Raw genomic sequence first — 25,387 nt, forward strand, 5'->3', positions numbered from 1 at the left:
ATGAGTCTGTCGTGAATTTATTTATTCATTTGTTCAACCGACATTCGGTGGCACTTATGACGGGCCTGACATCATTTTCAATTCTTACAGCGCATTCTAAACTGCATGACATAGTCAATGTTGGGCATGATGCAAGTGACCTAAGATGCCAACCTAGTCCAAATATGAAGTAGGGGAAGATGCTTGGTCAATAAAAGACTCTTAAAGACATCAGTGTCCATAATATGGATATTGCGATTTTAATTATCATCATCTAGTCTATAGAAATACTCGTAGCAAATACAGAAATACCACCCCCAAACTGAGCCATGAGCCAAAATCGCATCTATGCCCTTTATTGTCACACAAGACACCTTCAGAGAGCAGGATAAGCCAAGAGTAGTGCAGGATGGAGCAAGACAATAAATCCTGGGCCACTGCCACGTTCAAGGGGCGGAGCTGACACAAAATAATTTTCTTCCCGGAAAAGCAAGGTTAACTGATGCTGAGGAGCCCAGAGCGGCACTAGATTTACAGCATTGTACAGCTGAGGAGCAGAACCCTTCACGGGGCTGAGTTATGATGCCTCGCTATTGATCAGGTGATCGCCCCACTCCGTATCCAGCAATCAGGGGATGAGAAGCAGCGGGGAGATGGTCGTGGTTACAGTTCTTATGTAGCTCGCAAAGTCGCTTCCGAAGAAGAAGATGAGGTAATGGTTGAGTACTCCGGCAAGGGACATGAGAAACAGGAACAAGATGATTCGCTTGCCGAATATGTAGCCAGGGGTGCTGCGGAAGAAGGCAAAACGGTGGTAGACCCAGCACAAATGACCCCTATCTCACCCCCCAAATATTGCTGCTTCCAGACACACGGAGTTTAAATTATAACTCATTGTCTCAGTACTGCTCCGTTTACACTCTTCCTTCATAGCAATAGTGGGAGCGCCTTTGCTATTAACCGTTGAGCAGGTTTCAAAGCCAGGCGAAGGAGCCTGTCATTGTTAGGGCTCAGTGGCATGAGCTTCCCTGAGTTCTTTTAGTGTCCTCAACTCCAGATCCCCGGTGACAGGATGCTGACCATCTGACTGAGGCTTGGGAGCATTATGATTCGTTAACCGCCCCTGCAGGGTGGTCCCTATCAGGAGTGCCTACAAGGCTCAGGCTAGAGGCTGCATGACATGGAGATTGTGTTAGGGGAGATGCTTTAAATAAGCCAATGAAGGTCCTTCAACCTACCCTCCTGAGGCTGCCTGGGGAGAAATGAGGTTTGCACTAATGAGAGCTAAGCACCCAGCGATGGAAAAACGGTTCTTACATTCCAGGGGAGTGAGAGAAAGAAACATTTTTGCTTTCCTCCCCCTCCTCTTCCCTCCCCTCCCCTCTTTCCCTATCCCCTCCTTGCCTCTCTTCTCCTTCCTAAACATCTTTGGCAGAGAATCAGCTGGGGATAGGAGGCAATTCCTCATGAGAAGTAGCTGTCTAATGGTATGTCCTCTGCCCCCGTCTGAGACCCTGGCTTGCCATCTGAGTGGGGATGGCATATATGGAAGACTGGTGAAATGGTTTGTTAAGATTGTCAGGAAAGAACCAGCCAAGGGCCTGGGACAATCAGCACGCAAGGCAGAGCAAAGTCAACTCAGCCGGACAGGTGTGTCCCCGTTGCCACCAAGGGAGTGCAGTCCCGAACCAGAAACTTCAGCTGAAAGGAACCCCAGAGCCTCTCAACAAGTGTTTGAAAGTTGCTCTGCAGTTGGGTACCAGCCTTTGCCACCCTGTTACTAAGAGCATAGGCATCTGCAGGGAGCTTGTGGGAAGCTGAACCTCCCTGGTCCTTCTCAAACCAGCATGCAGACCCTGCATTCCAACAAGCTTCCTGTGCGACCCACAGACAACAGAAGTTGAGAAGCCCAACTTGCTGGCTCTTACTGCTTGGGTAGGAAATGTCGCTAAAGGCCCACGTGTGGACGGGTCTCCAGTTGGTGGCACTATTAACAAATAATTGGAGTATGAGGGCACCCGCCTCATCAGTTCACAGCTGGATGGGCTTTGGGGAAGTGGCGTGCAATCAGAGGATGTAGGTCACTAGAACCCTCTCTTAAATTCTTCAGCGTTGATTGATTGGTGCGCATGCCACAGTACCCACGCTGTCAAGACAACTTGCAGGAGTCCTTTCTGCCCATCGTGAGAATTCCAGGGAGGAATCGGGCAGTCGGGGGTTGGGAGTGACATGGCCAAAGGGCAGAAAGTGCTGAGGAGGGCTGGGCGTGATTCATCTGTGAACAGCGCAGTGGGCTGATCTGGAGTCTCCGACTTGTCTATCCCTACATCTGTGTTCCCACGGAGCCCCCGGTCTATCACTCAAGAGACGCTGTGGGAAGGTGCAAACTTTAGGTCTCGTTTCTCTTGACAAACGATGAGATGTTTAACTCAAAAGAGGCCTGGGAAGTCAGACTTTAAAAGTCATTGCTGCCCCAGATTCCACCACAGAGAACAGCTGGTATGCGGTTGCAAGCAATGCACAGCCCAGCATGCTAAAACGCCCCTGTGAGCCGAGGCTGTGTAAAGGGAAAATTGAATGGGAAAACTCGGCAACTCCCCAGCTGTGTTTTCAGAGCCCTTAAAGCTGGGGCGAGGGTGCGGGTTCCCTAGCCTGTCCTCCCTTCGTCCAAGGAGAACCTGTTGAGCTTTGGGAGGCAGAGTGCCCTTTGGCAGTAATAGCCTCCTACTGGAAAAGCACAGGTCAAGTTCTTCGGCACCCTGAGACCTACCTCTGAGTTCTTTCTCCCAGGTAGCCGACAAAGTACTTTTGCCTCACAAGCAAATACATCAGTCCCGCGAAGGCAGCCGGAACTAAAGTAGAAAAATGACAACACACATGTCAGTTTTGGCCTCCCAAACCATTGTTCAGACAGCAGGAACGGCAGCCAAGCAATTAGCGTTTGATCGCAAAATCCATCAGAGACCCCCAGTTCTGAAAGTGGAGACTAGCACACTGGCTCCGTTTGGGTTTCCGTGGCTGCACTAAAACATTCTAACCAAAAGCAACTTGGAGAAGAAAGGGTTTATTTCAGCGTACAGCTCCACATCACCGTCCATCATCGACAGAAGTCGGGGCAGAAACTCAAGGCAGGAACCCGGAGGCAGGGGTTGGCACATAGGCCATGGAGGACCAGTACTTACTGGCTTGCTCCTCGTGGCTTGTTCAACCTACACCCCAGGACCACCTGCCTGGCTGGTGGCACCACTGTGTGGGATGGAGCCTCCTCCATCAATGGTTAACCAAGTTACTACTCCACGGGCTTGCTTACAGGTCAATCTTATGGAGACATTTTCTCATTTAAGTTCCTTCTTCCTAGATAGGTCTAGGTTTGTGTCAAGCTGACACAAGGCAGTCAGCATACATACACTTCAAATGGAGCTCAAGGGCTGGGTGCATGTCAAGCTCCGAAACGATTGATTACCTTTCACCAGCTCTATGGCAGGCTACACAAAGTCCTCACTTAAGAACCATCTGATGCAAACATGTGTATCCCTAGATATGGGAAGTTGGACTCAGGCAGCCGGGGGCGGGGGAGGCTTGTGTAAGGCCATCAGCTGGGCAGGAAGGCAGGGAAGGTTTACATCGGGAACCAAAGCCCCAGTTCTGAGACTGGGTCCCTGGTGAGGATACTCTGTGCCTCTGGGGTTTCTGGCACACAAAGCAGGTTTCTCTGGCCTCTAGGGGAGATTTCTTTGCATTCCCACATCTGGAGAAACAGCTGCAGACAGCACTCCTGTCAACCCCGTAAAATCCTAAATTTAGGGTTGGGAGCAGAAAACACCAGTTCCCTATGAAGAGAATGATCTAGAACAGGGGCTTAACTGGTCCTAGGTCACAGCTGTCTTGCTATGTGTGGACAAGGACTGGCCACAGCTGTCCTACTGTGTGAGGACAAGGACTGGCCACAGCTGTCCTACTATGTGTGGACAAGGACTGGCCACAGCTGTCCTACTATGTGAGGACAAGGACCAGTCACAGCTGTCCTACTATGTGTGGACAAGGACTGGCCACAGCTGTCCTGCTGTGTGTGGACAAGGACCGGTCACAGCTGTCCTACTATGTGAGGACAAGGACTGGCCACAACCTTTCCATCTTTTAAGAAGAGCGTGGGAGAGGAGTTCCATCTGGATGGAACCTTCATCTGGCGATGGATGGAGATAAGAGACAGAGACCCACACTGGAGCACCGGACTGAGCTCCCAATGTCCCAATGAGGAGCAGAAGGAGGGAGAACATGAGCAAAGAAGTCAGGACCACAAGGGGTGCACCCACCCACGGAGACAGTGGGGCTGATCTATTGGGAGCTCACCAAGGCCAGCTGGACTGTGACTGAAAAAGCATGGGATAAAACTGGACTCTCTGAACATGGCGAGCAATGAGGGCTGATGAGAAGCCAAGGACAATGGCACTGGGTTCTGATCCTACTTCATGTTCTGGCTTTGTGGGAGCCTAGCCTGTTTGGATGTTCACCTTCCCAGACCAGGATGGAGGGGGGAGGAATTTGGACTTTCCACAGGGCAGGGAACCCCAACTGCTCTTCAGACTGGAGAGAGAGGAGGAGAGGAGTGGAGGGAGGGGGAGAGGAGTGGGAGGAGGGGAAGGGAAATGGGAGGCAGGGAGGAGGCGGAAATATTTTTTTCAATAAAAAAAATAAAAAGAAGAAGAGTGTGGGAGTAGATAGGACTGTGTGAGGACAAACACCTGAAAGTCCCCCAGCACTATGCAAACACCAAAGCAGCTCCATTAATGAGAACCTCACTCGAGTCAGTCCCTCTGGCTCCAAGGCCACCTGCTGGGTGAGAGAGCTTTCCTGTGTCTATTTTGCAGCAGAAGAGATCTAAGCAAAGACAGAGAAAGTTCACAAGGACACTCATTGTTCCCAGATCACCTCTGTCTTTGGTGGAGTGCCTGGAACATATAGGCTATCAATAATGTTTATCAAATGAATGTTATCTTGAAGTCCAGCAAGTGTCATGAAGTGACTCCAATTTCTGGGTCTCTCTGGTTCCAAAACCTTATCACTGCCCAGCAGCAGTGGTAACACTTATGGAGCTTCTACTGTTAGTTTTAACCATACAGAAGAAATGTTTTTGAAAATTTTTAGTATTTATTTTTATTTTGCCTTCATGTATGTATATGCACCATGTGCATGCAGTACCCACAGAGGCCAGAAGAGGGAGATAGATCCCCTGGGACTGAAGTTACAGATTGGTATGAACTGCCATGTGGATGTTAGGAGTAGAATTTGACTCATACACAGAATTTAAAATAAAATTAACCATTTTTAAATGATCTAAAAAATAATGTGGGGAGAGAAAAACAAATTTTGGGGCCTGTTCTAATTTTTAAGTCATAAGACTGTCACAATTAATTATGTCACAATTAATGATTTGCTTTGTATAAAGTTTTCTCATTTGGACAACTCTATTCTGACTTTTGTTGACCCATTTCTCCTCCAGTTGGAATTTACCTGGACATAAACTAATAGCCCATAGGTATGGGAAGGGTTCATATCTCCTGCCTTATGCAGAGAATAGCAAAGACCTTCCAAGGGGAACGTGGGCCATGTGAACCACAAAACAGATACAAATCTAGGCTCTAAAACTATAAAATTAAGTAAAAGACTTGTCCATCTGGCTCTTGGAAGAATCTTCAAGCTGAGAAGTCTGGAACGCAATAATCTTTGGGTTTCCTCTCAGCTGAACAATTTACATAATCTCTGTGCTCATAAGAAAATGTCAATGGTCAACTAGAGTTGACTGACGCACTTGAGACTGGGCAAGGTGGACGCTCATCATGAAGAGATACTCCAGACTCCCTTTGTATACGCCTCACAAAAGAGGTGGCAACAGATTTATCTAACATCATTCAGACCCCACAAGACTCATCGCGCCTCACATGGGCTTTCTTTGGCTTGGTTTTTCAATGCCAGAGACATTTTCGTAATCTCACTTGAGCAGCAAACGGGAAATAAATGACGAGCTGCTGAGAGCCTTCAAGGTGCTGAGGGAGACCACATGACGTCACTTTGGTGGTTTCTATGGCCCGTAGGGGTGAGTCTCGCTCTTGGCGATAACATATCCACCCACCTATTTACCTTTTTAACTTTTAAAATGATTTGTTTTTATTGCTGTTTTAATTGTGTGTATTGTGTGTGTGTGTGTGTGTGTGTGTGTGTGTGTGTGTGTGTGTGTGTCTTCGTGTGGGTGTGTGTATGCAGTACCCTTGGAGGTCAGAAGAGGGCATCAGATCCCCCTAGAGTCACAGGCAGTTGTGAGCTGCCTAGAGTAGGTGCTGGGAACTGACCTCTGGTCCTCTGCACGAGCAGCAAATGCTCCTAATCTCCGAGCCACCTCTCCAGACCCCATAAAACTGCTCTTCAACTGTCCTTTTGCATATTATTAATTTGCATATATCCAGGACAAAGCTAGCATAGAATAAATGTTTGAAGTGTGTTTACAATGTGAATTAGTACAGTAAAAGAATGCTTAGAGAAACTCCAGACTCTAGAAATAAAAGACCCAGGCTCTAATCCTGCCCATGAGGCTCACCAGCTGAAGAACCCTGAACTTTGGTCCCTAAAGTGTCCTTAAGGGTGGCAGGGAAACTAATATCCACTGGATGTGCTTTTTAGACCAGCAGAAGATGATAAAAATCTCATGGTTCTTCAAATGATTGCTTCTGGACTTTCTCTATGGGTCCTGCTGGACCACCGAAGCGGCTCCAACCGCACTGAGCCAACCAAGCACCAGGCAAATGCCAGTCTCGGCCAAGGCCTTCTGGTGTTCGGTCTCCAAAGAGAACCAAGAGCATATGATTCTGGTTTTCATTTCGCTGCAGAGCACCTCAGGGAGTCAATCCGTCCTTCAGATTCGTTGAAATCGAGACTGTGTGCAGCCAATCACCCAGGTTCGGCTGGGACCCAGCCCAAGCTCTGTAGATGCATGCCCGAGGAAGGGCCAGCGTGCTGGGAGCTTATTAACAGAAGAGCCAGCAGCGGCAGTCCCAAAATAGATCCCTCTGGCGCTCTCATTTACAATGCCCTTGTATCTGAGCTAACACTGCTTACGGATTCTGAGTCACATTTAGCCTTAAACCACCCTTGTCAGCGCTCGCTCTCAGCCAGCCACCAGGGAGCAAGCATTAGCAATGCATTACCACGCCACACTGCGCCTGCACCGAGCATGCCCGAACACAACCTCCCCGGGGCTCTCATCTCTCCAGGGCATCCTGGATAAGAGCTGTAGGTCCAGTCAAGGCTATTCAACAAAATGCCTGCTCTCTGAACCCCTGAGAGCTGCACATTAGAGAAAGAGAATTCACAAAGGGAAGTCACGGTTACCTTGGCTGCAAAGTAGTCCCGCAGTCCAGAGTACCACGAGGAAAGTGGGGTATGCATCTACGCAGTTCTGGCTGTAGAGCAAACAGGGCAGAAAGAAATCAGAAAACACGTGACTACAATGTGGTCTGAAAATAACCCGAAGACCCCAGTTCAAAATCACCACTGTGCCAGGGTCACCGGCCCCTCTCTTGTCTCACCCCGAGAGGGCAGCCAGCAGCACCACATCCAATATAGATAGTGGTAACAAGTGAGCATGCTCAGAATTCATCATTCTTAGATGAAACGGATCAGACGCTGCCGGCACGTTCCTTTGGCAGGGCTCCGTGGTGGGTGGTGCCCATACACTTCTTGGAATAACAAGTGAGCAATGCAGACATGGTGTGGTCACTGTCTGAATGGGAGAGGCAGCACGCAATGCCGACCAAGGGGAACCGTGTCCTATAGAAAGCACCAGGCCAAGTGGGAAACCAGATCCTCAGAGGGTTAAAGAAACCAAGGTCCATTCACAAAAGCCCACGAGAGACTTCCGACAGCCCCGGGGGATGCTGCCACTGTGTGCCAGGCACTGTGCTGACGTTTTGCCGTCCATCCTCTCCCTTGTAAGTGTCGCACATTCCCTGCGCTGCGCCAGATGATTCTGTGGGTTTGCTTTAGCTAGTGTGACACTCGGCCACCAATTCGGTGGCTTCAAATACCACAAATTCCTTGTGTCACCATGGCAGCGGTCAGAGTCCGAAATGAACGTCCCCGAGCCACACTGTCAAGGTGTGGACAGATTTGCTTTCTCTCAGAAGCTCAAGGGGGTGGGGAACTATTGCCTTAACTCTCCAGACTCTGGGGATCCCCAATATTCCCCGGATCACGTCCCCTTCCAAAGCCAAGGATGACCAATGAGCCTTTCTAATGGAAAGGGTGTCTCCTCATTTAAAAGATTCCATTTGTGGGGCTGGAGAGAAGATTCGGGAGCTAACAGTTCCTGATGCTCTTCTGAGCCCAACTCTAGACCCTAGCATTTATCTGCACTGGCTCACAACCACTTGTAACTCCAGCTCCAAGGATGAAACACATTCTTCTGACATCTTTGCGCACCTGAACACACACACACACACACATACACACACACATGCACACGCAAGCACATGCACAAACAAATCAAATAAGCCTGACTCACAGAAGCCAGGAAAGATTTTTTTTTCAAAACCAAGCTGCATTTCTCCACATAATGAAAAGACAGCCTCATAGGAATAGGATGAGTTAGGAGCCCGTTATCCTGCCTCCCACAACTACAGTCCAACTCAGAGGAGAAACTAAGGTCCAGAGCAGCTGACTAACCCTGGGGTTTCCCAGCTCAGGAGTGGGGGCTGAAGAAGGCCATATCTCACACCTGGCCAGCTTGTCTCCAAACCCTGGAACTCTTCCACTGTGTAAAGAGTAAGTATTCCTGGGTGCAGCTTGCAGTTTCTAAACTAGAGTTTTAAAAAAAAATATTTGCAGCCGGGTCATGGTGGAGCATACCTTTAATCCCAGCACTTGGGAGGCAGAGACAGGTGGATCTCTGTGAGTTTGAGGCCAGCCTGGTCTAAAGAGCGAGTTCCAAGACAGGCTCCAAAGATACACAGAGAAACCCTGTCTCGAAAAACAAACAACAACAACAAAATGCAATAAATACGGAAAAACAACATAACAAAGGTAGGAGAGGTATTCAGGGGGCAACGTGGGTCGGCGGAAGGAAAAGGTAACTGGGACTCGGGCCTTGGAGGGACCCTAACCAGCTTCAGCATTGGCTATCTCTCCGGGTTCCGTGTCCTCACCCACAAAACAAAGAGTACAGCAGTAGCTCGGCCCTCTGAGGCTCTAAGTCAGGAGTGAGATGCAGAGATTCTCGTGTGTGCCCCATCCAGAAACATCTGGGGCACCTGAGGACTTATTAGACCCACAAGTGCTTGCGCAGCCTCAGACGTGTGGCACCAGAACTTGGGCGAGGTGCTCAGCAACCCATGCCTTAGCGGGCTTTCCAGGTTCTGTGCGTGGTACAATTTGAGAACAGCAGTCTGGCAGGGTTCAAGTACAAGTGAAAGTCGAAATGCAATGTTCAGACTTGTTTGATGTCTCAGAACCACCAAGAAGTCTGCTGGTCTTGTCTGAGTATGGGTACAGTCCACCTATATATTACACAAATTACGTATTGCACGCTGGTCCCCAGAATGCAGTGCTAAAGCTCTGCAGGAGATGGGCCTAGGGTGGTCACTGGAGATGCGCCCTGAAAGGGTTAGCTGGACTCTGTCTCCTCGTTCCCCCTCCCCACTCTTCCTCCATCCCTCTCCCGCTCCCCTCTTTTTCTGACTTAAACTATAAACCCGCAGACTAACACATTCCACTGTGGTCCAAGTTATGCTGTCCCCACCATTGACTACAGCTCGTGTCAAGGTGACTAAAAGTTAACCAGCACAGCTGGATAATACATCTGGATTAGTCACCCTTCATCTCTATGGTAGAGAGAGCCTAGTGATGTTGGGCTGTCCTTTCCCCACCACAAGGACCTTCCCGTCCCTCTGTGGTCTAAAGAGCCTTTCACTAGGGAAGTTAATGAACGGCGTAGGTGATGGGCCCACGTCTCCTATCCTGGAGACACCTTCAATCCAGGCACAGCACACAGAACAGAACCTTGACGGCCTCGACGGAGTGGGGTGATCTGGATCCACACAAGTTCCACGGGTCTAACGGGCACAGAGCCCCAAAGGGCAGGAAGTTCTTGTGCATGGTCTGTTTGCAGGTTCTCGTTTACTACACAGACAGGCCCACAGTTGAACTGCAACAGCCCCGGGGTGGCCGCGGTCTTGCTATGCCCATTTATTAGTAGAGCCACAACCCAGCAGTCTCAGGATTGAAAACACATGATCCATCTCCCAGCTCAAGAAAGGCAGAGACAACCTCTTCCAGCTGGCTTAAAGCGTACAGCGTCAGCCGACCGCACCGATTAGCAACAAGGATTGCTCCCTGCTTCGGCCTGATGCGCATACTTGGTCTGTTTCGAAAGAGTGGTTTGGGAGGCGATGCACATGTCGGTGTGCATGTGTGTGCACACGTGCATGTGAGCACCTGTGTGTGGAGAGGGCAGAGGTTGGCATCCTGGGTCTCTCATTGAATTTGGAGCTGGTGAGTTAGGCTGACCAAACAGTGAGGTTCAGAAATCTCCGTCTCTGCCTCCCAGCATTGGGTTCCAAGCTTGTGCCACTACACCCAATCCTCTCTCTTTTCTTTCACACAGTTGCTGAGGCTCAAACCCCGGTCCTCAGGCTTGAGTCTTTTCCACAGCCCCTGAAGTAGTCATCTTGGCTAGGAAATAAAAGGAACAGGCTTCCTAATTGCCAGGAATCCGTACCCTGGAGAAAACTCTGGATGACTGGAGCAGGCTTTCCGCCACTCCTGCCTGTGCTTCAGATACCTTTTCCCTACTGAAACACGCCCTGTGTGGAGTTGGTACCTGTGAGTGAAACTCCCCCCCCCCATATTACTGTTACACTTCTTTTCTTTTGGAGGAGCTTTGTATCTTTGCTTTTTTTTTTTTTCAAAACAGAACTGGTAACCCCATCTTGACGCTCACCCTGAAGGCTGAACAGGGTCTGCTCAACTGGTCTTGCAATTAATCACCAGGCTGTAAAGTTGAAGCCTCACCCACAACCTGTTTCGTGGAGAGGCCCTGGGCTCTCTTTTCTTTCCTTCCTACCTCCACTCCTCTCAGAAGATAATAAACACTTTAAAATTCTGTTGATTTGCTTGAATTACATTAAAATAAGGAAGTGCCATGAATAAGAACTACGTACTATATACGCCAGTCAGGCTCCTTGTAGATACAGTAGCTTTAAATTACTATCTGCTGCTTGAAAAATGAGCCCGCAGCGGACACCAAGGGATGCTGGGGTATGGTGACATTGGGGTGACATTTCTCAGAAGGTGTTCTGACAGAAAGTGAATGGAAAGGGGAATCTCTGTGGGTAATTACGACACCCCCCTTGGTGAACTAGACTGTCCTTTGCTGCTTCTCGAGCCTCACCACGGAGCACTTGTTCTTTGTGGTAACATTTGCTAATGATTCATGAACTTGGAATCATAGAACATGGTCCAGGAAATGACACATCTCTGGACACCATCTCACCCCCCCAGCTACGCTTACCTGCACTCCCAAGGAAGAACCCACAGCCAGATAACTAGGATTTCCACCCCCCAAAAAGACAGACTTGGACACAGACTCTAACTGTGCTTATGCTCCAAGACCAGCATCCTGTGCCCTGTGCGTGTGGAAGAGTCAAGGGCCGGCCCCTTTTATCTAGAAAACTCTGGCTCAGCACCGCCCTAGTGGTCAGATGAGCCGTTAATCATGGGGTCTGACCTGATGGGCTCTACTGATGCTGGCTGGGTCATCTGTTAACCCACTGTCCCAGACTCTCCATCTATCTATATCCCTCAACAGTCATAGCTTGTGCTAAAATAACATGTCGATTCATAAACATCATTTGTCTTTCAGTTTATTTTTCTTTGTAGCCAAGATCTTGAAATATTCATGATCCTACACTCATCAACAAAAATCTGGGTCTTATCAGGAGCATGGTGGTGCATGCCAAGGGAGACAGAGGCAGGCAGATCTCTGTGAGTTTGAGACCATCCTGGTCTACAGAGTGAGTTCCAGGATAGCCAGGGCTACACAGAGAAACCCTGTCTCAAAAAAAAAAATGAGTCTTACAGCTTATGACAGATATGTTTGTGTATAAGTTGTATACAGCTTATAGTATAATATACTGTATGTAGAGATATATGTGTGTATGTGTATATGTATATATGTATAGTGTACTGCTGTCATTCTGTGTATTAACAACAGGAACAGTTTTACATCCTAAATTTTAGACAGCAAGATTAAATGCATACTCTTGGGAGAGAGAGATGGCTCAGGGGTTAAGAGCACTGGCTGTTTTTGCAAAGGACCCAGGTTTGGTTCCCAGCACCCACAAGAAGCTTACAGCCATCTGTATTTCCATTTCCAGTGATCTAATGCCCTCTCCTGGTCCCCATGGGCACTGCACACACATGGTGTACATACATACATGCAGGCAAAGCACTCACACACATAAAAATTACTGACTCTTTAAATACATTCTCTTGTGTTCTTCTACCTATTCTCAGTGCTTCTGGAGGGCCCTGGAGAAGAGGCTGCTGCTTGTGTGGCCATCTATGTATCATCGTCTCCTTCCTGGCGGTCTCCTGGCACAGCCAAACAGCCAGGGTACCCCTGGGCTTTGCAGGGTTCTGCTGAACAGACCTCCAGTCCCTTATGCAACCTACGCATGCCTGCACAAATACTTGTTGGCCAAGTGAGGAAGTGGCCTTTGTAACAGAACCACAAAAGTGCCTGAGCAACCCCTACCTTCTAGAAAGTTCTTCTGCCCGATCTTTACTTCCTACCACTCCACACAACTTCCCTGTCTGGTTATTCTCCTCCACCTCTCAAGAAGGCTGGGTGGCAAAGACCTGGCTTTTGAAAACTAGGCTGCAGGGTCTTCATGGTTGGGTCCCCAAACAGCGATCACTCGATACTCTCCTTGCACATATTCTTATCTTTGGAGCCTCCGTGCACTCACAGAACTTCTAAGCCACTCTCCCCCACCAGGCAGCTCAACTACCAGGGTACTTGTGCAACCTGGAAGCCAGCAGCTAGAGGCTCCGGGTGTGAGCCCACTGGACTCATAGAAAACAAAGCTATTTCTCTACCAGGGGGAAGTGGCAGAAACGAGATGTCTAAAGCCTGGCATGATAATACATGCCTGGAATCCCAGTACTGGGCAGGGCACAGGCAGGAGGACCACATATTACACATTCGAAGCTAGCCTTGGTTAGACAGTGAGCTGTCTGTCGAAAACAAACAAACAGATAAATAAAAGACTCAAGACTGCCCAGGATGCTCCATTCCTTGTGCATCACCAGCATGGTGAGAACTTAACGTGCAGGGCCTTCTCACTGGAGGATTGAGGAGTCTGTAAAAACTCCGTGTCATTGTGAGACTAATTATCAGTGCAGAAAGAGACACAGCTCATCCCCACTGTTAGAGGCTGTGGTTTCCTTTGAGTAATTTTGCCTCCACCCCTGATGAGAGATACCTTTACATCACCCGTACGTTACATTTCTGGGGCCCTTTGGTGTTACCCCCATAGAAAACGGTGCAGAAACATCGATTCCAAGCTACATGTTCTCTCGGCTCTCCTTCAAGTGGGTCTGTAAAGCCTTTTAACCAGCGTCTTTTAATGCCTTAAAGTGACACTGAGGATTAACGAAGCCGAGGTCTAAATGGTAACAAAGAAATCTCCCTGTGGCTACTTGAGCAAAGGATTTCCTTGGGCTGGCAGGAGTGTCTGCTGTGGAGGGATGGGAAGCAAGCATCTAGAAGAGCCCGCTGGGGACTCCTGAAGTAACTATGAGCGCTCACAAGGCATGCACCAAGTCAGACACTTAAGGGCAAAGGGAGTCAGGACTGGGAAATAACAATGGAGAACCCCCACCCCGTTATTACACACACCCACCTATACTTCACAGAAAGACTGAATGATATCTATGTGAGAGAAGATGCATTCATTCCTGAGGTCTGTCTCATCCTCACCCCCAAAATCAGTTTATCTCACAAGAAGCCAATGCTAGCTGAGTGGGAGCCCCCACCAAGCTGCTCACACAGGTCCAGCAGGGGCCCCGTATAGAACCTCCTGACCTTCCTACAGAGTCCCTGGCTTTGACCCTACTGTTGGATGCTGTGAATTTCCCTTGAAAGTACCTTTGGAAGAATCAATGTCACCCCTAGCGTTGGAGCTGACACCCCTCCCAAAGTAGCCCAACATGAAAGCAGGGAGCCTGCCCTTCTGGTGCCAGCATGCCTGGCTGACCCTGTTTAAATAGATTTTGCATAAAGGAAGATCGTGTTTGAGTAATGTCTTCTCAGGTTTGTGAGCCAAATAGAACCCCACAAACCTTTTGCCAGGGCCATTCAGGAGTCTCCCAATGGCTTTTCTAGTCAAAAGGCAAGGCAAGAGGGCAGGGGAATGTATTACTCAGGGCCTCCATCTTTCTGTCTTCATGGTGATTGCTCAAGAGGACCTCATGTTATGAAAGTCACTGATGTCACCTCCAGACTGCCTCTGGACAAGGCCAGGGAGGTGTGAGGGAGGCACTTCTGGAGCTGTTGTGAGTTACAGCTGGTTTGATCTGAAGAATTTCAACACCCACAGGAAACTGGTCCCTGGGTGTTTCTGGATCATCGAGCTCATAGCTCCCCTCCCCCTGCCCACTTCCTTCCTCTAAGGCTGGTACTCAGCAAGACAAGGAAGGGCACCTAGAAGTCTTCCAAGGGCAGGTCAGCCTTCCCAGAAGCCTGCCTCCTGGACACTCCGAAGGTTGACAGAGGCAGATGCGCCCGGAGGACAGTCTCATTCCCTCATGCCCACGTCCCCATTATTAGTCAGCACCATCAGAGTTTGAACTCACTTGGCAGTGTAGACCCGCTCAAAGGCCAGAGTCCCCGTCCTCTGGAAACTCCTCCCGTTCTGCGTCTTGCTTTCATGCTCCACCTTGTGGGCGAAGAACGCTGCCAGGGGAAAGATTAGGATTTGGTTCATAATCGGGCACATTCAAGAGTCTGTTCTTTAACTGTTGTCTGAAAACATAAAACGCTTCCTGGATTTGGTGTCCCAACAGGCCTCCTTGTCCTCCCCACCACAAATGTCACTTAGCGAGAATGTCTTCAGCATTAGTCCCCTCATCAAGGCATTGGTGCTGGGACAAGGCAGTAAGCAAGGCACAGCCTTGTCTTAAGAAACTCCCAGCTGAAAGATATTAACAACCAAGAAACACAGATATGACTCTACAGAATGGCTCAGAAGGGTAAAGTCCACTAGCTTAATTCATTGGCCAGGTCACAGAATGTCTAGAGAGAATGATACCTAAGAGAAAATCTGAAGAACAGGCAGGAATTTGTCAAGAGGCTGCAGGGCACAGGGGATACAAGAGGAATCAATCTTGTGCTCATGTGAAGATGCCTATGCAAAGGCTAGAGGCAAGAACCGTGTTTCTGTGGTTCAGTAGGTCCAGCTCAGGTTAGGGGATGGGGATCGGGACCCAGGAGAACTACAAATGAGCCTACAGAATGATTATTTTACAAAGGACCATTTCCCAATTATATAGGCTACTCTAATGGTTTATGTGTAGGGTTTTCCCCTGCATGTTTGTATGTGCACCACATGTGTGCCACATCCATGGGGCCAGAATAGGGCATCTGATCCCCGAAACCGGAGTTAGAGATGGTTGTGAGCCACTACGTGGGTCCTGGGAATTGAGCTAGGAGCCTCTACAATAGCAGCCAGTGCTCTTAACTGCTGCGCCATTTCTCCAACCCCAGTGAGTGATTATTTTAATGACTTATCTGTTGTCTGCTACCATGAACCAGATGGTTAGCTGAAAACAAAACAGACCGAGATCCTTATCCCAAGGAGCTCATGTTTTATAGACAATAGCAGAAGGGGAGCCAGGGAGCCAGTAAACAAAACCTCTAGGATACAAGTGGATGGTGTATAAAACCATGGACAGAGGAGGTGGAAGGAGCTTGGGTGGGGTGCAGCCCAGGGGAAGAGCACTTGCCTGCACCTGACAGTCTCTGGGTTCTACTCCAGCGTGGGGAGAAAAAGAGGCACTGAAGTTGAAGTTTGATCAGTAGAGAGTTTGTCAAAGACCTGGGTTTCATCCCCGGCATCACATAAAACCAAGCATGGTGGCAGACACCTCTAATCCTAGCACTCGGGTGGTAAAAGCAGGAACATTCGGGGTCTGGGGTCAACCTCAGTTATACAGTAAGTTTGAGGTCAGCCTGAGATACTGAGATACATGAGAAGGGGGGTTGAAAGAGACTAGTACAAGGCCGCAGACATGCATAGCATAGGACTCCCAAAGTGAGGCTCAAGAAGGCAGCTCCGGAGCTGAGACTCAGAGAAGTGAAGTATCTAGAAATGTCCATTGAGTTTAGAGAAACTGCTGGGTCCTGGTGTGTGAACGGAGGCTGCTCTTTCATTCCTGGCCACCCAGGCCCGAATAATCACAGAAACTATATTCATTACAACACTGCTTGGCCAATAACTCAGGCGTATTTATAGCTAGCTCTTACATCTTTCATCTTCAATTTCTATTGATTTCTGTTTCTATTAATTTTTGTATCACCACAAGGCTGTGGCCTATCAGGAAAGGTTCTGGGCATCTGTCTCCTTCAGGAGTTACATAGCGTCTCTCTGACTCCACCTACTTTCTCTATATATCTCTTCCAGCCTGGCTATAGTCTGCCCAGCTATAGGCTGAAGCAGCTTCTCTATTAACCAATGGTAATAAAACATATTCAAAGCACACAGAGGGGAATCCCACATCACTGGTGAGAGCTGTGTGATGAGAACAAGGAGAGACTTAGGGTTTATGCAGAGCAACCGCAGGACCAAAAACGTCTTTGGTGCGTCAGGTGCTTCGAGAAGACAAACTAAAGATGGGAAAAACTCAAAAGCTGACCAAGGTCATGGCTGTGGTGGTGTAAGAGACAGGCGGGTCCCAGAGGAGATGGCGTAGACAGTAAGGAATAGAGGTGGTTTCTCCCTCTCTGATTCAGTCTCATATTCACATCTAGGGAGCAGAAAGTGAAGCTGGGCAGCAGTGGCGCACGCCTTTAATCCTAACACTTGGGAGGCAGCGGCAGGCGGATCTCTGCGAGTTTGAGACCACCCTGGTCTACAAGAGCTAATTCCAGGACAGGCTCCAAAGCTACAGAGAGATCAGCCCTCAGGAAGGCTCGGGTTGAGGGCTACTGAACTCCAGCTCAGATGAGGCTCTCCTCCTGCTATCATTGAAGTATAAGTCTCTCTACTCTGAAAGTCTCTACTGACAGAAAGCATAATAGAAAACTCCTTTCCAGGACCCAAGATGGCTTCTCTTGCCTCTGAACAGAGAAATGAGCCTGGTATCATGGAACACAAAGGCTCGTTCCTCAGTCAGCAGCAGAACTTGGCTACGTATCTCTGTCTGCCTCATCTGCTGAAAAGCAAAGCCTTCCTTTTTCCCCAAGAAGAAACCTCTCCTCTGCTGTCTGGCCCACCCATCCACCCCCTCACGCCTGTTTCTTCACTGCGGTCCTCACTCCTTTATCTCTCAAGATGGCCCTTTCACGTCACCAAAGACACCCACAATTGCATCCAGACTTGAACAAGTCTTTCTCAGTTCGCTGTCTATAGATGTCACCCTCTCCATCCTCTTCCTCATTCTCCCTAAGCCCTTGTAACCCTCCGGTAAATTCCAGAAGACATGCAGGCAAAGACTACTAGTACCCCCTTTTCCTGGCTTGTTGTTAAAATTAAACCAATATTTGTGGGTGAGAAGTGCACACCCACAAATGGCCGCAAACAGCTCCTCAGAATTCACCAGAAGGGGGTACTGACAACCCCTAACGATCAGCTAAATACCCTCAACAACCACCCAGGCGGTTATCACCTTCTCAAGTGAGGAATGGAGGGGGGGCCACAGCAGGGACTCAAACAAACTTCTTAGGGTCACATATAAAAGATCCTGAGATTTCAGCTCATCACCAAGAAAACGGGAGACGGCAAAGTAACAGCCACAGGTCCGCAGAAAAATAGCATGTATAAGGCTGTTTTAACGGAACTGACGCCGGGGTTACCGGGAGCTGTTTTCTAAGGCAGTGGTTCTCAGCCTTCCCAATGCTGCAGCCCTTTCATGCAGTTCTCCCTACTGTGATGATCTCCCGCAACATAAAATTATTTTGTTGCTACTTCATCACTGTATTTTTGCTACTGTTATAAGCTGTAATGTAAAATATCTGATATGTAGGGTAGCTGATATGCAACCCCTCTGGGGGTCGTGACCCAAGGGCTGAGAACCACTCCTCTCTTCATTTCAGGAAGAACCCCAGGAAGGGAGGAGGTGGCTCCGTGGTGGAGGGGACAGGAGGATGCGAACTCCTCCCACTTTTTCTCATCACTCTGTGGGCTGTGGGAACAACATTCCTGCCAAAAGGAGACCTTTGTTTGCTGTCCCCAAGTCCGGGACAGCCCTCCTTCACCCATCTGCTTCCCCCAATCTCCTGTATCATTTTTCCCAAATAGATTCTCCCCTACTTTGATGCAGATGCTTTCCCAATAAATCCACCCCAAGTTAGAAATCTTTTAAGTGAAAAATACATTTAATACACCCAACTGGCTCAATGCCACAGCTCAGCCTGGACCACCTCCCATATGCTCCAATACTTCCAGTTGTCTGTGATTGGGCCACAGCTCAGCTTGGACCACCTCCCATGCGCTCCAATACTTCCAGTTGTCTGTGATTGGACCACAGCTCAGCCTGGACCACCTCCCATGCGCTCCAATACTTCCAGTTGTCTGGGGTTGGGCATCGTCGTCTAACGCCAAGCTCATCCTACAATACTGTCACATAAGTCATTGTGACTCCTACTAAAAGTGAGAGGCAGAATGGTTCTGTAGACACTCTTCCTACAACTGGATAAAACTGAAAAGTCAATAGCGAAACCATAGTAAATGTCCTAATTCGGATTTCTACTGCTGCAACGAAATACCATGACCAACAAGCAAATTGGGGAGGAAAGGGCTTATTTGCCTCACTCTTCCGTTTCACTGTTCATTATCAAAGGAAGTCAGGACGGGAGCTCAGACAGGGCAGGAACCCAGAGACAAGAACTGAGGCAAAGGCCGTGGAGGAGGATGCTGCTTACTGGCTTACTCCTTATGTATGACTTGCTCAGCCTGCTTCCTTATGAACCCAGGACCGCCAGCCCAGGGGCAGCCCCACCCATCAATCGCTAACTATGGAAATGCCCTACAGGGTTGCCCGCAGCCTGACCTTATGGAAGCATTTTCTCATTTGAGGTTCCCTCCTATCTGATGGCCCCAGCTTGTGTTGAGTTGACATAAAAGTAGCCAGCACAGTAAGTTAGAGGCAATATGCATTTGAGTTTTTTTGTTTTGTTTTGTTTCATTTTTTTTTTACGTTTGCCTTGTGGCAAAACTGCTGGCCCCTTGGCAGGAGAGAGCCAAGACCTCTTGACAGCTTTTCTGGAAAAGCAACTGGACCTAGGTGATTCAGGACTAGGTTTCTCAGCTTGGCCTGTCCTCCCCAATCAGCATTCTGCTGGCTCAAACTGGAAGCCAGCCTTAAGTTCAAACATTTTGATGACTAAAGAGTTTGCAGGCCGAGAGGGAAGTCACTCCAAGCAGGCAGGCTGGGCACTGCCCATCCTCAGATAACCAGAGAATGCGGAATCAAGCCTCTGCACCTCGTTATCAGCGGCAAGAATAGAGTGTTCAACACTTGGTCGCAAAAGTGGAAAAATTTTTTTGACTAACAGGAAGGTTTCCAAATGGTGTTTTGGCAAGGAGGATGAAAAGAGGAGGGTTTTTTTTTGCATATCTTTTTAGCTCTCTCTTGCGGTTTATAGATAAAGCCCAGCGTTCATTAGAATTGCAAAGAGAGGCTGAACTTAGGACTTAGTGTTGACCTAAGCTCACAGTTACCATCAACACCAGTGCTGTGTCTCAGCTCGTTTAAATAATTCTTGTCCCAAACAGGCATCTCCAGGGGTAACAGAAGGTCCTGGAAGATGACTTCAGTCTCACCTGGTCACCCAGGCTCCTACCCCACGGGAGAAAACAGTTGATCCAAAGCCACTATGTGGTATCGTCCAGGGCAACAGCATCGCCATTCCCTGGCACCATGATGCTCTGGCTCCACCTTGTTCTGCTGGACTCCTGGGGGATGTGGGAAGGAGGAGCAGTGTTGTGGGGGCTGTAATGGCATCACCTGCTTGTTTGCTTGCCTGACACGAAGGGTCTCCAGTCTAACCAGGAGTCTCTTGCAGCTTACCCGATTCATTTCTGAACCAAGAGGACAATGGTGGAAATGAATTTGAACTTCCTGTTGAGCCCAGTTCCAACTGCATTGACCGAGGAGAGGACACGGTTGCCTGTGCACCGATCCCCATAAGGTACAGTGTGGGGTACAGAGAGAGATAGAGGGGAGCCTCTACCCAGGGCTGAGCAAACACTGTCCCTGCCTCACTTAGCTGTCTTCATGACACTGGAGGAGCCCTGCTGTCACTGCTCCTGGAAGGCATCCTTGTTTCCTATCCTGCTGTCAGACCCCCTGGACACGGCCTGGCGCCATGCATGGTCTCTGTAGGTGTCTTAGGTTGGCTGCTTACTCCCCCTGTCAATATTCAGAGCCAAAAGCTCCCTGCATGAGACGGCAGTGGTTTGAGGAAGTAGTGGCCTAAATAAGCCACTTGTTCCCTCTCCGTGTTGCAAGTTGGTCAAGTTTGATGTCGCATGAAGACGATTGTGTCCGACCGCTCCACGCTGTTGTTGCATACAGAAAGCATGTTTATGGTGTGCCAGGCTGTGTCAGCCCCTCCACAATCAAGATGGGGACAGATATGACAACATCCCAAGGAGGATGGTCCTCAGTACTCCAAATTTCAGAGGGTGACAGGATGTGCTCACGAACAGTTACCATGAAGCCTTGGTGGTAACAACACTTTGATTTTCTCTTAAGAGACTGTAAAACTCAAAGGCCCTGGTATCCTGACCTAAAAAAATGAGCCTGAAAAAGACCCAAAGCAGAACTTTGAGGCAACAGCTCTACATAGCTCTGCCCTTCGCAGATCTGTGCCCTGTTAGGTCTTTAACTCTTAATGGGGTTAATGGCAATGCTAAGAAAAGGGACTGTTTCCCCAGACAGACAGATAAGAGGTGATAGACAGAAAGACATGATAGACAGATTAGATAGATGATAGATAGATAGATAGATAGATAGATAGATAGATAGATAGATAGATACATACATACATACATACATACATACATACATACATACATACATTGTGTGTGTGTGTGTGAAAAGCTGTACACTAAAGAGCTGGGATGTAGATGAGGAATAGAGTAATTACCTACTTAGAATATACAAGGCCCTGAGTTCTATCCCTAGTGTCACACACACACACACACACACACACACACACACACACACACACACAGTGTGTTTTTGGACATTTTTCCCAAAGAACTTTTCTAAGAACAGAAGTAAAATAATGACAAAGTGCTTCTGGTCTATAGCTCTTAAATCAACCCCCACATACACAGATGACCATCGTTGCCCTGCAGATTAACTAGTTCAGCTTAGCATCCATGTGAATACACACCCCCTGCTTTCTCCCCAGACCCCTTGCCCTCCACCCTTCTGCACCCGTACACTAACTGCAGACACTTGGGTCAAGTTTGTCACCAGCCCTTCAGGTTGCTGTCTTTCCTCTGTAAACGTGGCCTGTCATCAGCACTCAAGCAAAAGAAGGTCCAGGAGGAGAAAAGCCCAAACTCACACAGAAAGGCCTCCGCCCCTACACACTCAGGTCCAGAGAAGCAAGTAGAGAAAGATGCATAATATATGTGCACACAGAGCTGTGTGTGCCTGGCTCGCAGCACCCCTGTTGTCCCTTACCGTTCTGGACCACGCTGATGAGGGTGACAATGACCAAGAGCACAATGTTGCCCACAGTCTCTTGATCCATCCTTGCTTCAGGCTCTCCAGAGACGACTAGTCTGTCCCCAGCGCCTCAGCCCCACTGTGCAGAAAGGGGAAGTGCCAGCCTGGCTCTGCCTTTCACCAGCAGAGTTTCCAAAGGTCCCAGCACAGTCACTCACTGCCGCTGCTCCTCCCCTCCTCCTCTCTTCCCCCCTTGCTCCTTCTCCTCCTCTTGCTCCTCCCTCTTCTCCTCTTGCTCCTCCCCCTCCTCTTTTTCCTCTAGCTCTCCCTCCTTCCTTTTGCTCTTCTGCCTCCTCTTGCTCCTTCTCTTCCTCATTTTCCTCCCCCTCCTCCTCTTTTTCCTCTTGCTCTCCCTCCTCCCCTTGCTCCTCCTCCTCCCTCTCTTTTTTCACTCTTTCTTTTCTAATTATTAGTCAACAAAGTGGCTGGAGTGTGGATCAGTGTTACCTTGAAAGAATAGCAGAACCAGAGCAGGGAGGTGGTGGGGAGCAAGTGTGTGGCACTTTCTTCAATATTGCTTATCATGAGCAGCCTCCCTGGGAGCATTCAGCATGAGTTCTGGACCCTGACCAGCAGGAGGTTCCAGGAGCCACCACCATTTCTTGCATTGGCAAGAAGAAAGAAAAAGGGAAGTGAGATTTTAAAAAAATAAAATAAAATGAAATCCCAGCACTCGGGAGGCAGAGGCAGGTGGATCTCTGTGAGTTCGAGGCCAGCCGCGTCTACAAGAGCTAGTTCCGAGACGGGCACCAAAGCTACAGAGAAACCCTGTCTCGAAAAACCAAAAAAAATAAAATAAAATAAAATAAAAAAAAATAAAAAAATAAATAAAATAAAATGAGTACAGCACCAAAAAGACCTGTGTCCTGAGTATGTCCTTTCTTCTTGGAATTCCGAGTGGGAAATGTGATTTAACATATTCTAGGATGTAGAACAGCAGCCGCATAGGCTGGGGTGAATGGATGGGTGGGTGGATGGATGGGTGAATGGATGGGTGGGTGGATGGATGGATGGGTGGGTGGGTAAATGAATGATAACGAAAGAGCTGGTGTCTCATTCCCTGAAATAAAAGGAAAATATGGGGCTCAGCAGCCAGCTCCGCTGGTAAAGTGATCACCATGCAAACACGAGGGCCTGAGTCTCTCCCCAGCACTGCACAGGTCCAGTGTGGTAGAGCACTCATGACCTAACACTAGGAGAAGGGGGACAGGAGACTCCGTGGGGCTCACTGGGCTGCTCTCTCAGCTCAGTGCTGAGTTCCAGGCAGGGAAAGGTCATGTCTAAAAAATAAAGTGAATGGCACTTGAGGAGCTACGGCCAGGGTTTCCCTCTGCACTCTACAGGCACGCTCATGTGAGTACACACACTCACACACAGACATACGCACAGAGGAAAAAATGAATAATAGGAATTTATAAATTCAGCTAGAGATTAAAACTAAACCAAGGGACACATCAAGAGACAGAAACAGGGTTACCAGACATCCCCTGAGGAGAATGTCTGGACAGGACTGGCAAACACCTGGATTGGCTTTCCCCGAACTTATTTCCAGGCTAATGGGGAGAGTGCAGTTCCCACGGTGACAGGAAGGGTATGGGGGGATTGTGTCCTTCATGACAAAGAAGCCCTACCCGTGGCATCTCAACAATACGGTCACCAAAACAAGAACTAGAGAATGACATTAGCTGGCGTGTCAACCTGCCTGGGAGAAATCTCACAAGACCCCACCTAGAGCTGAATGCAGGCAATTAGTGAGCATGGGAGAATTAAATCTTCCCTGGAGACGAGCCTCTAACTGGTCACCCAATACCAAGTGGTCAGCCTTAATACATATACATACAAGCAACATTGAACTAACTCAGTAGGTTATGTTTGTGTATTTATATGCATGTGTGTTTATGTGTGTTGGCACGTAACAGTCATAATTACAGAAAGAGGCTATGGATTTGAAAAGTGGGTACCCAGGGGGAGTTATAGGGAGGAGGAAGGAATTATGTAAATACAGGTACTCGCATGTAAGTTCTGTATGGATGGGTAGACCTGCTGGTGAATGATATGTAATGTCTTGCCACTCAACAGCACAGCTTCCTACGTAAACAGCAGTCCTTCGGAAATTAGACAGAAAAAGCAAGCTGCTGGCAACTTTTGTCCCAGACCCAAATGTTCAAGAGGTGTTTTGGTGAAAAGTCCACACTGGACAAGACCACTGGCCACTGTCCCTGTCTGCAGCAGAGAGACACATCTGGGAGTGGGAGGCGCCAGCGTGGAGCTGGGACACTACACCTGCTGCAGCAGCTCGTGTATCCTCAGTTAACTCTGAGATGTGTTCACAGGGGTGCTGTGCAGGCTTGGGTGCACAGGAGCCAGTGGTGTGTAGTTACAGTTACATGAGAGAAGATTAAATGTGGGGATCAGTTGGCACAGCAGTCAAGGAACCTTATGATCTGCCGTATGCCAGCTGCAGATCCAGGAAAGAAGAAGGCTTGTGACAGTCACAGCCCAAAGGCCTGACACCTGGGGATGCCAGTGGTACAAAGCCATGACTGAGTCTCAGAGCCAGAGAACCAGGTTTTCCGTCCCCAGGGCAGAAGATGGATGCCCCAGCTCAGGAAAAAGATTCATTCTTTTTACTATTTGTTCCGTTTGGGCCTCAATAGATTGGATGTTGCTCCCTTAAATATTGAAGGAAGATCTTCACCTAATCCAGGGATTCAGTGGGCTCTTCTAGAAACATACTCACAGACTCATGCGGAAACACCACTTTTATCAGCTAGCTGGGCATTCCAAAGCCCAGGGAGCTGAAACATACATTAGCAATTACAGAGCTGTGACACTCTTGGTAATGGGCTCAACACTAGCAAGATCTGTGTGCGCACCATGGTGAGATCTCAGAGGACAAATCTGAGCATCTGTAAAGATAAAGTGTTAGCCAAAGGCGGGAGAGGCAGCTCAGTGAATAGAGCACTTGCTGCTCTTCCTGAGGATCCAGGTTCAGTTCCCAGTACCCATGTGTCTCACAACTGTGACTCCAGTTCTGGGGAATCTGATGCCCTCTTCTGGCCTCCAGAGGCACTGCACACAAGTGGTGCACATGCACACACACAGACAAACACTCATACACATAAAAGAAAAATAAATAAGTCTTTTAAAAAAAAGTTCTTCTAGCTGGCACAGTGACACATGCCTGAAAGCCTAGCGCTTGGGAGGCTGAGGCAGGAGGACTTAGAATCTGAGGTCAGCCTGGGCTATAAAAATTGGGAAGGAGGCAGGAGGATCTCTGCGAGTTTGAGACCTGCCTGGTCTACAAGAGCTAGTTCCAGGACAGTCTCCAAAACCACAGAGAAACCCTGTCTCGAAAAACCAAAAAAAAAAAAAAATGGGAAGGAAATTGAACTGT

The 25,387-nt window shown here is 48.6% G+C and overlaps 1 protein-coding gene across 2 annotated transcripts; it reads right to left on the bottom strand.

Annotated features, from left to right (window-relative positions):
• Positions 1–8: 8 nt before the first annotated feature.
• Positions 9–22,139, bottom strand: Alox5ap (arachidonate 5-lipoxygenase activating protein). 2 transcript variants are annotated; one of them, XM_075956686.1, is made up of 5 exons: positions 21,946–22,139; positions 14,884–14,983; positions 7,363–7,433; positions 2,750–2,831; positions 9–770 (listed from the first exon to the last, which is right to left on the bottom strand). In XM_075956686.1, exons 1-5 carry the CDS (start codon positions 22,013–22,015, stop codon positions 608–610), a joined length of 486 nt encoding a protein of 161 aa, XP_075812801.1. In that variant the 5' UTR covers positions 22,016–22,139; the 3' UTR covers positions 9–607. The 2 variants fall into 2 exon arrangements, with proteins under 2 accessions (XP_075812801.1, XP_075812811.1); XM_075956696.1 differs by lacking the exon at positions 7,363–7,433.
• Between the last annotated feature and the right edge of the window lie 3,248 nt (positions 22,140–25,387).

Source organism: Microtus pennsylvanicus, chromosome 1 (assembly GCF_037038515.1).
Source record: "Microtus pennsylvanicus isolate mMicPen1 chromosome 1, mMicPen1.hap1, whole genome shotgun sequence".
Classification (NCBI taxonomy): domain Eukaryota; kingdom Metazoa; phylum Chordata; class Mammalia; order Rodentia; family Cricetidae; genus Microtus; species Microtus pennsylvanicus.

Bases quoted from the DNA above. Each gene is read 5' to 3' on its own strand.
- Alox5ap (XM_075956686.1), bottom strand. From the start codon at position 22,015: ATGGATCAAGAGACTGTGGGCAACATTGTGCTCTTGGTCATTGTCACC. The intron at 14,984-21,945 runs GTAAGGGACAAC...TTCCCCTGGCAG, and splicing joins CATCAGCGTGGTCCAGAACG to CGTTCTTCGCCCACAAGGTG. The intron at 2,832-7,362 runs GTAACCGTGACT...TTTCTACTTTAG, and splicing joins GGGACTACTTTGCAGCCAAG to TTCCGGCTGCCTTCGCGGGA.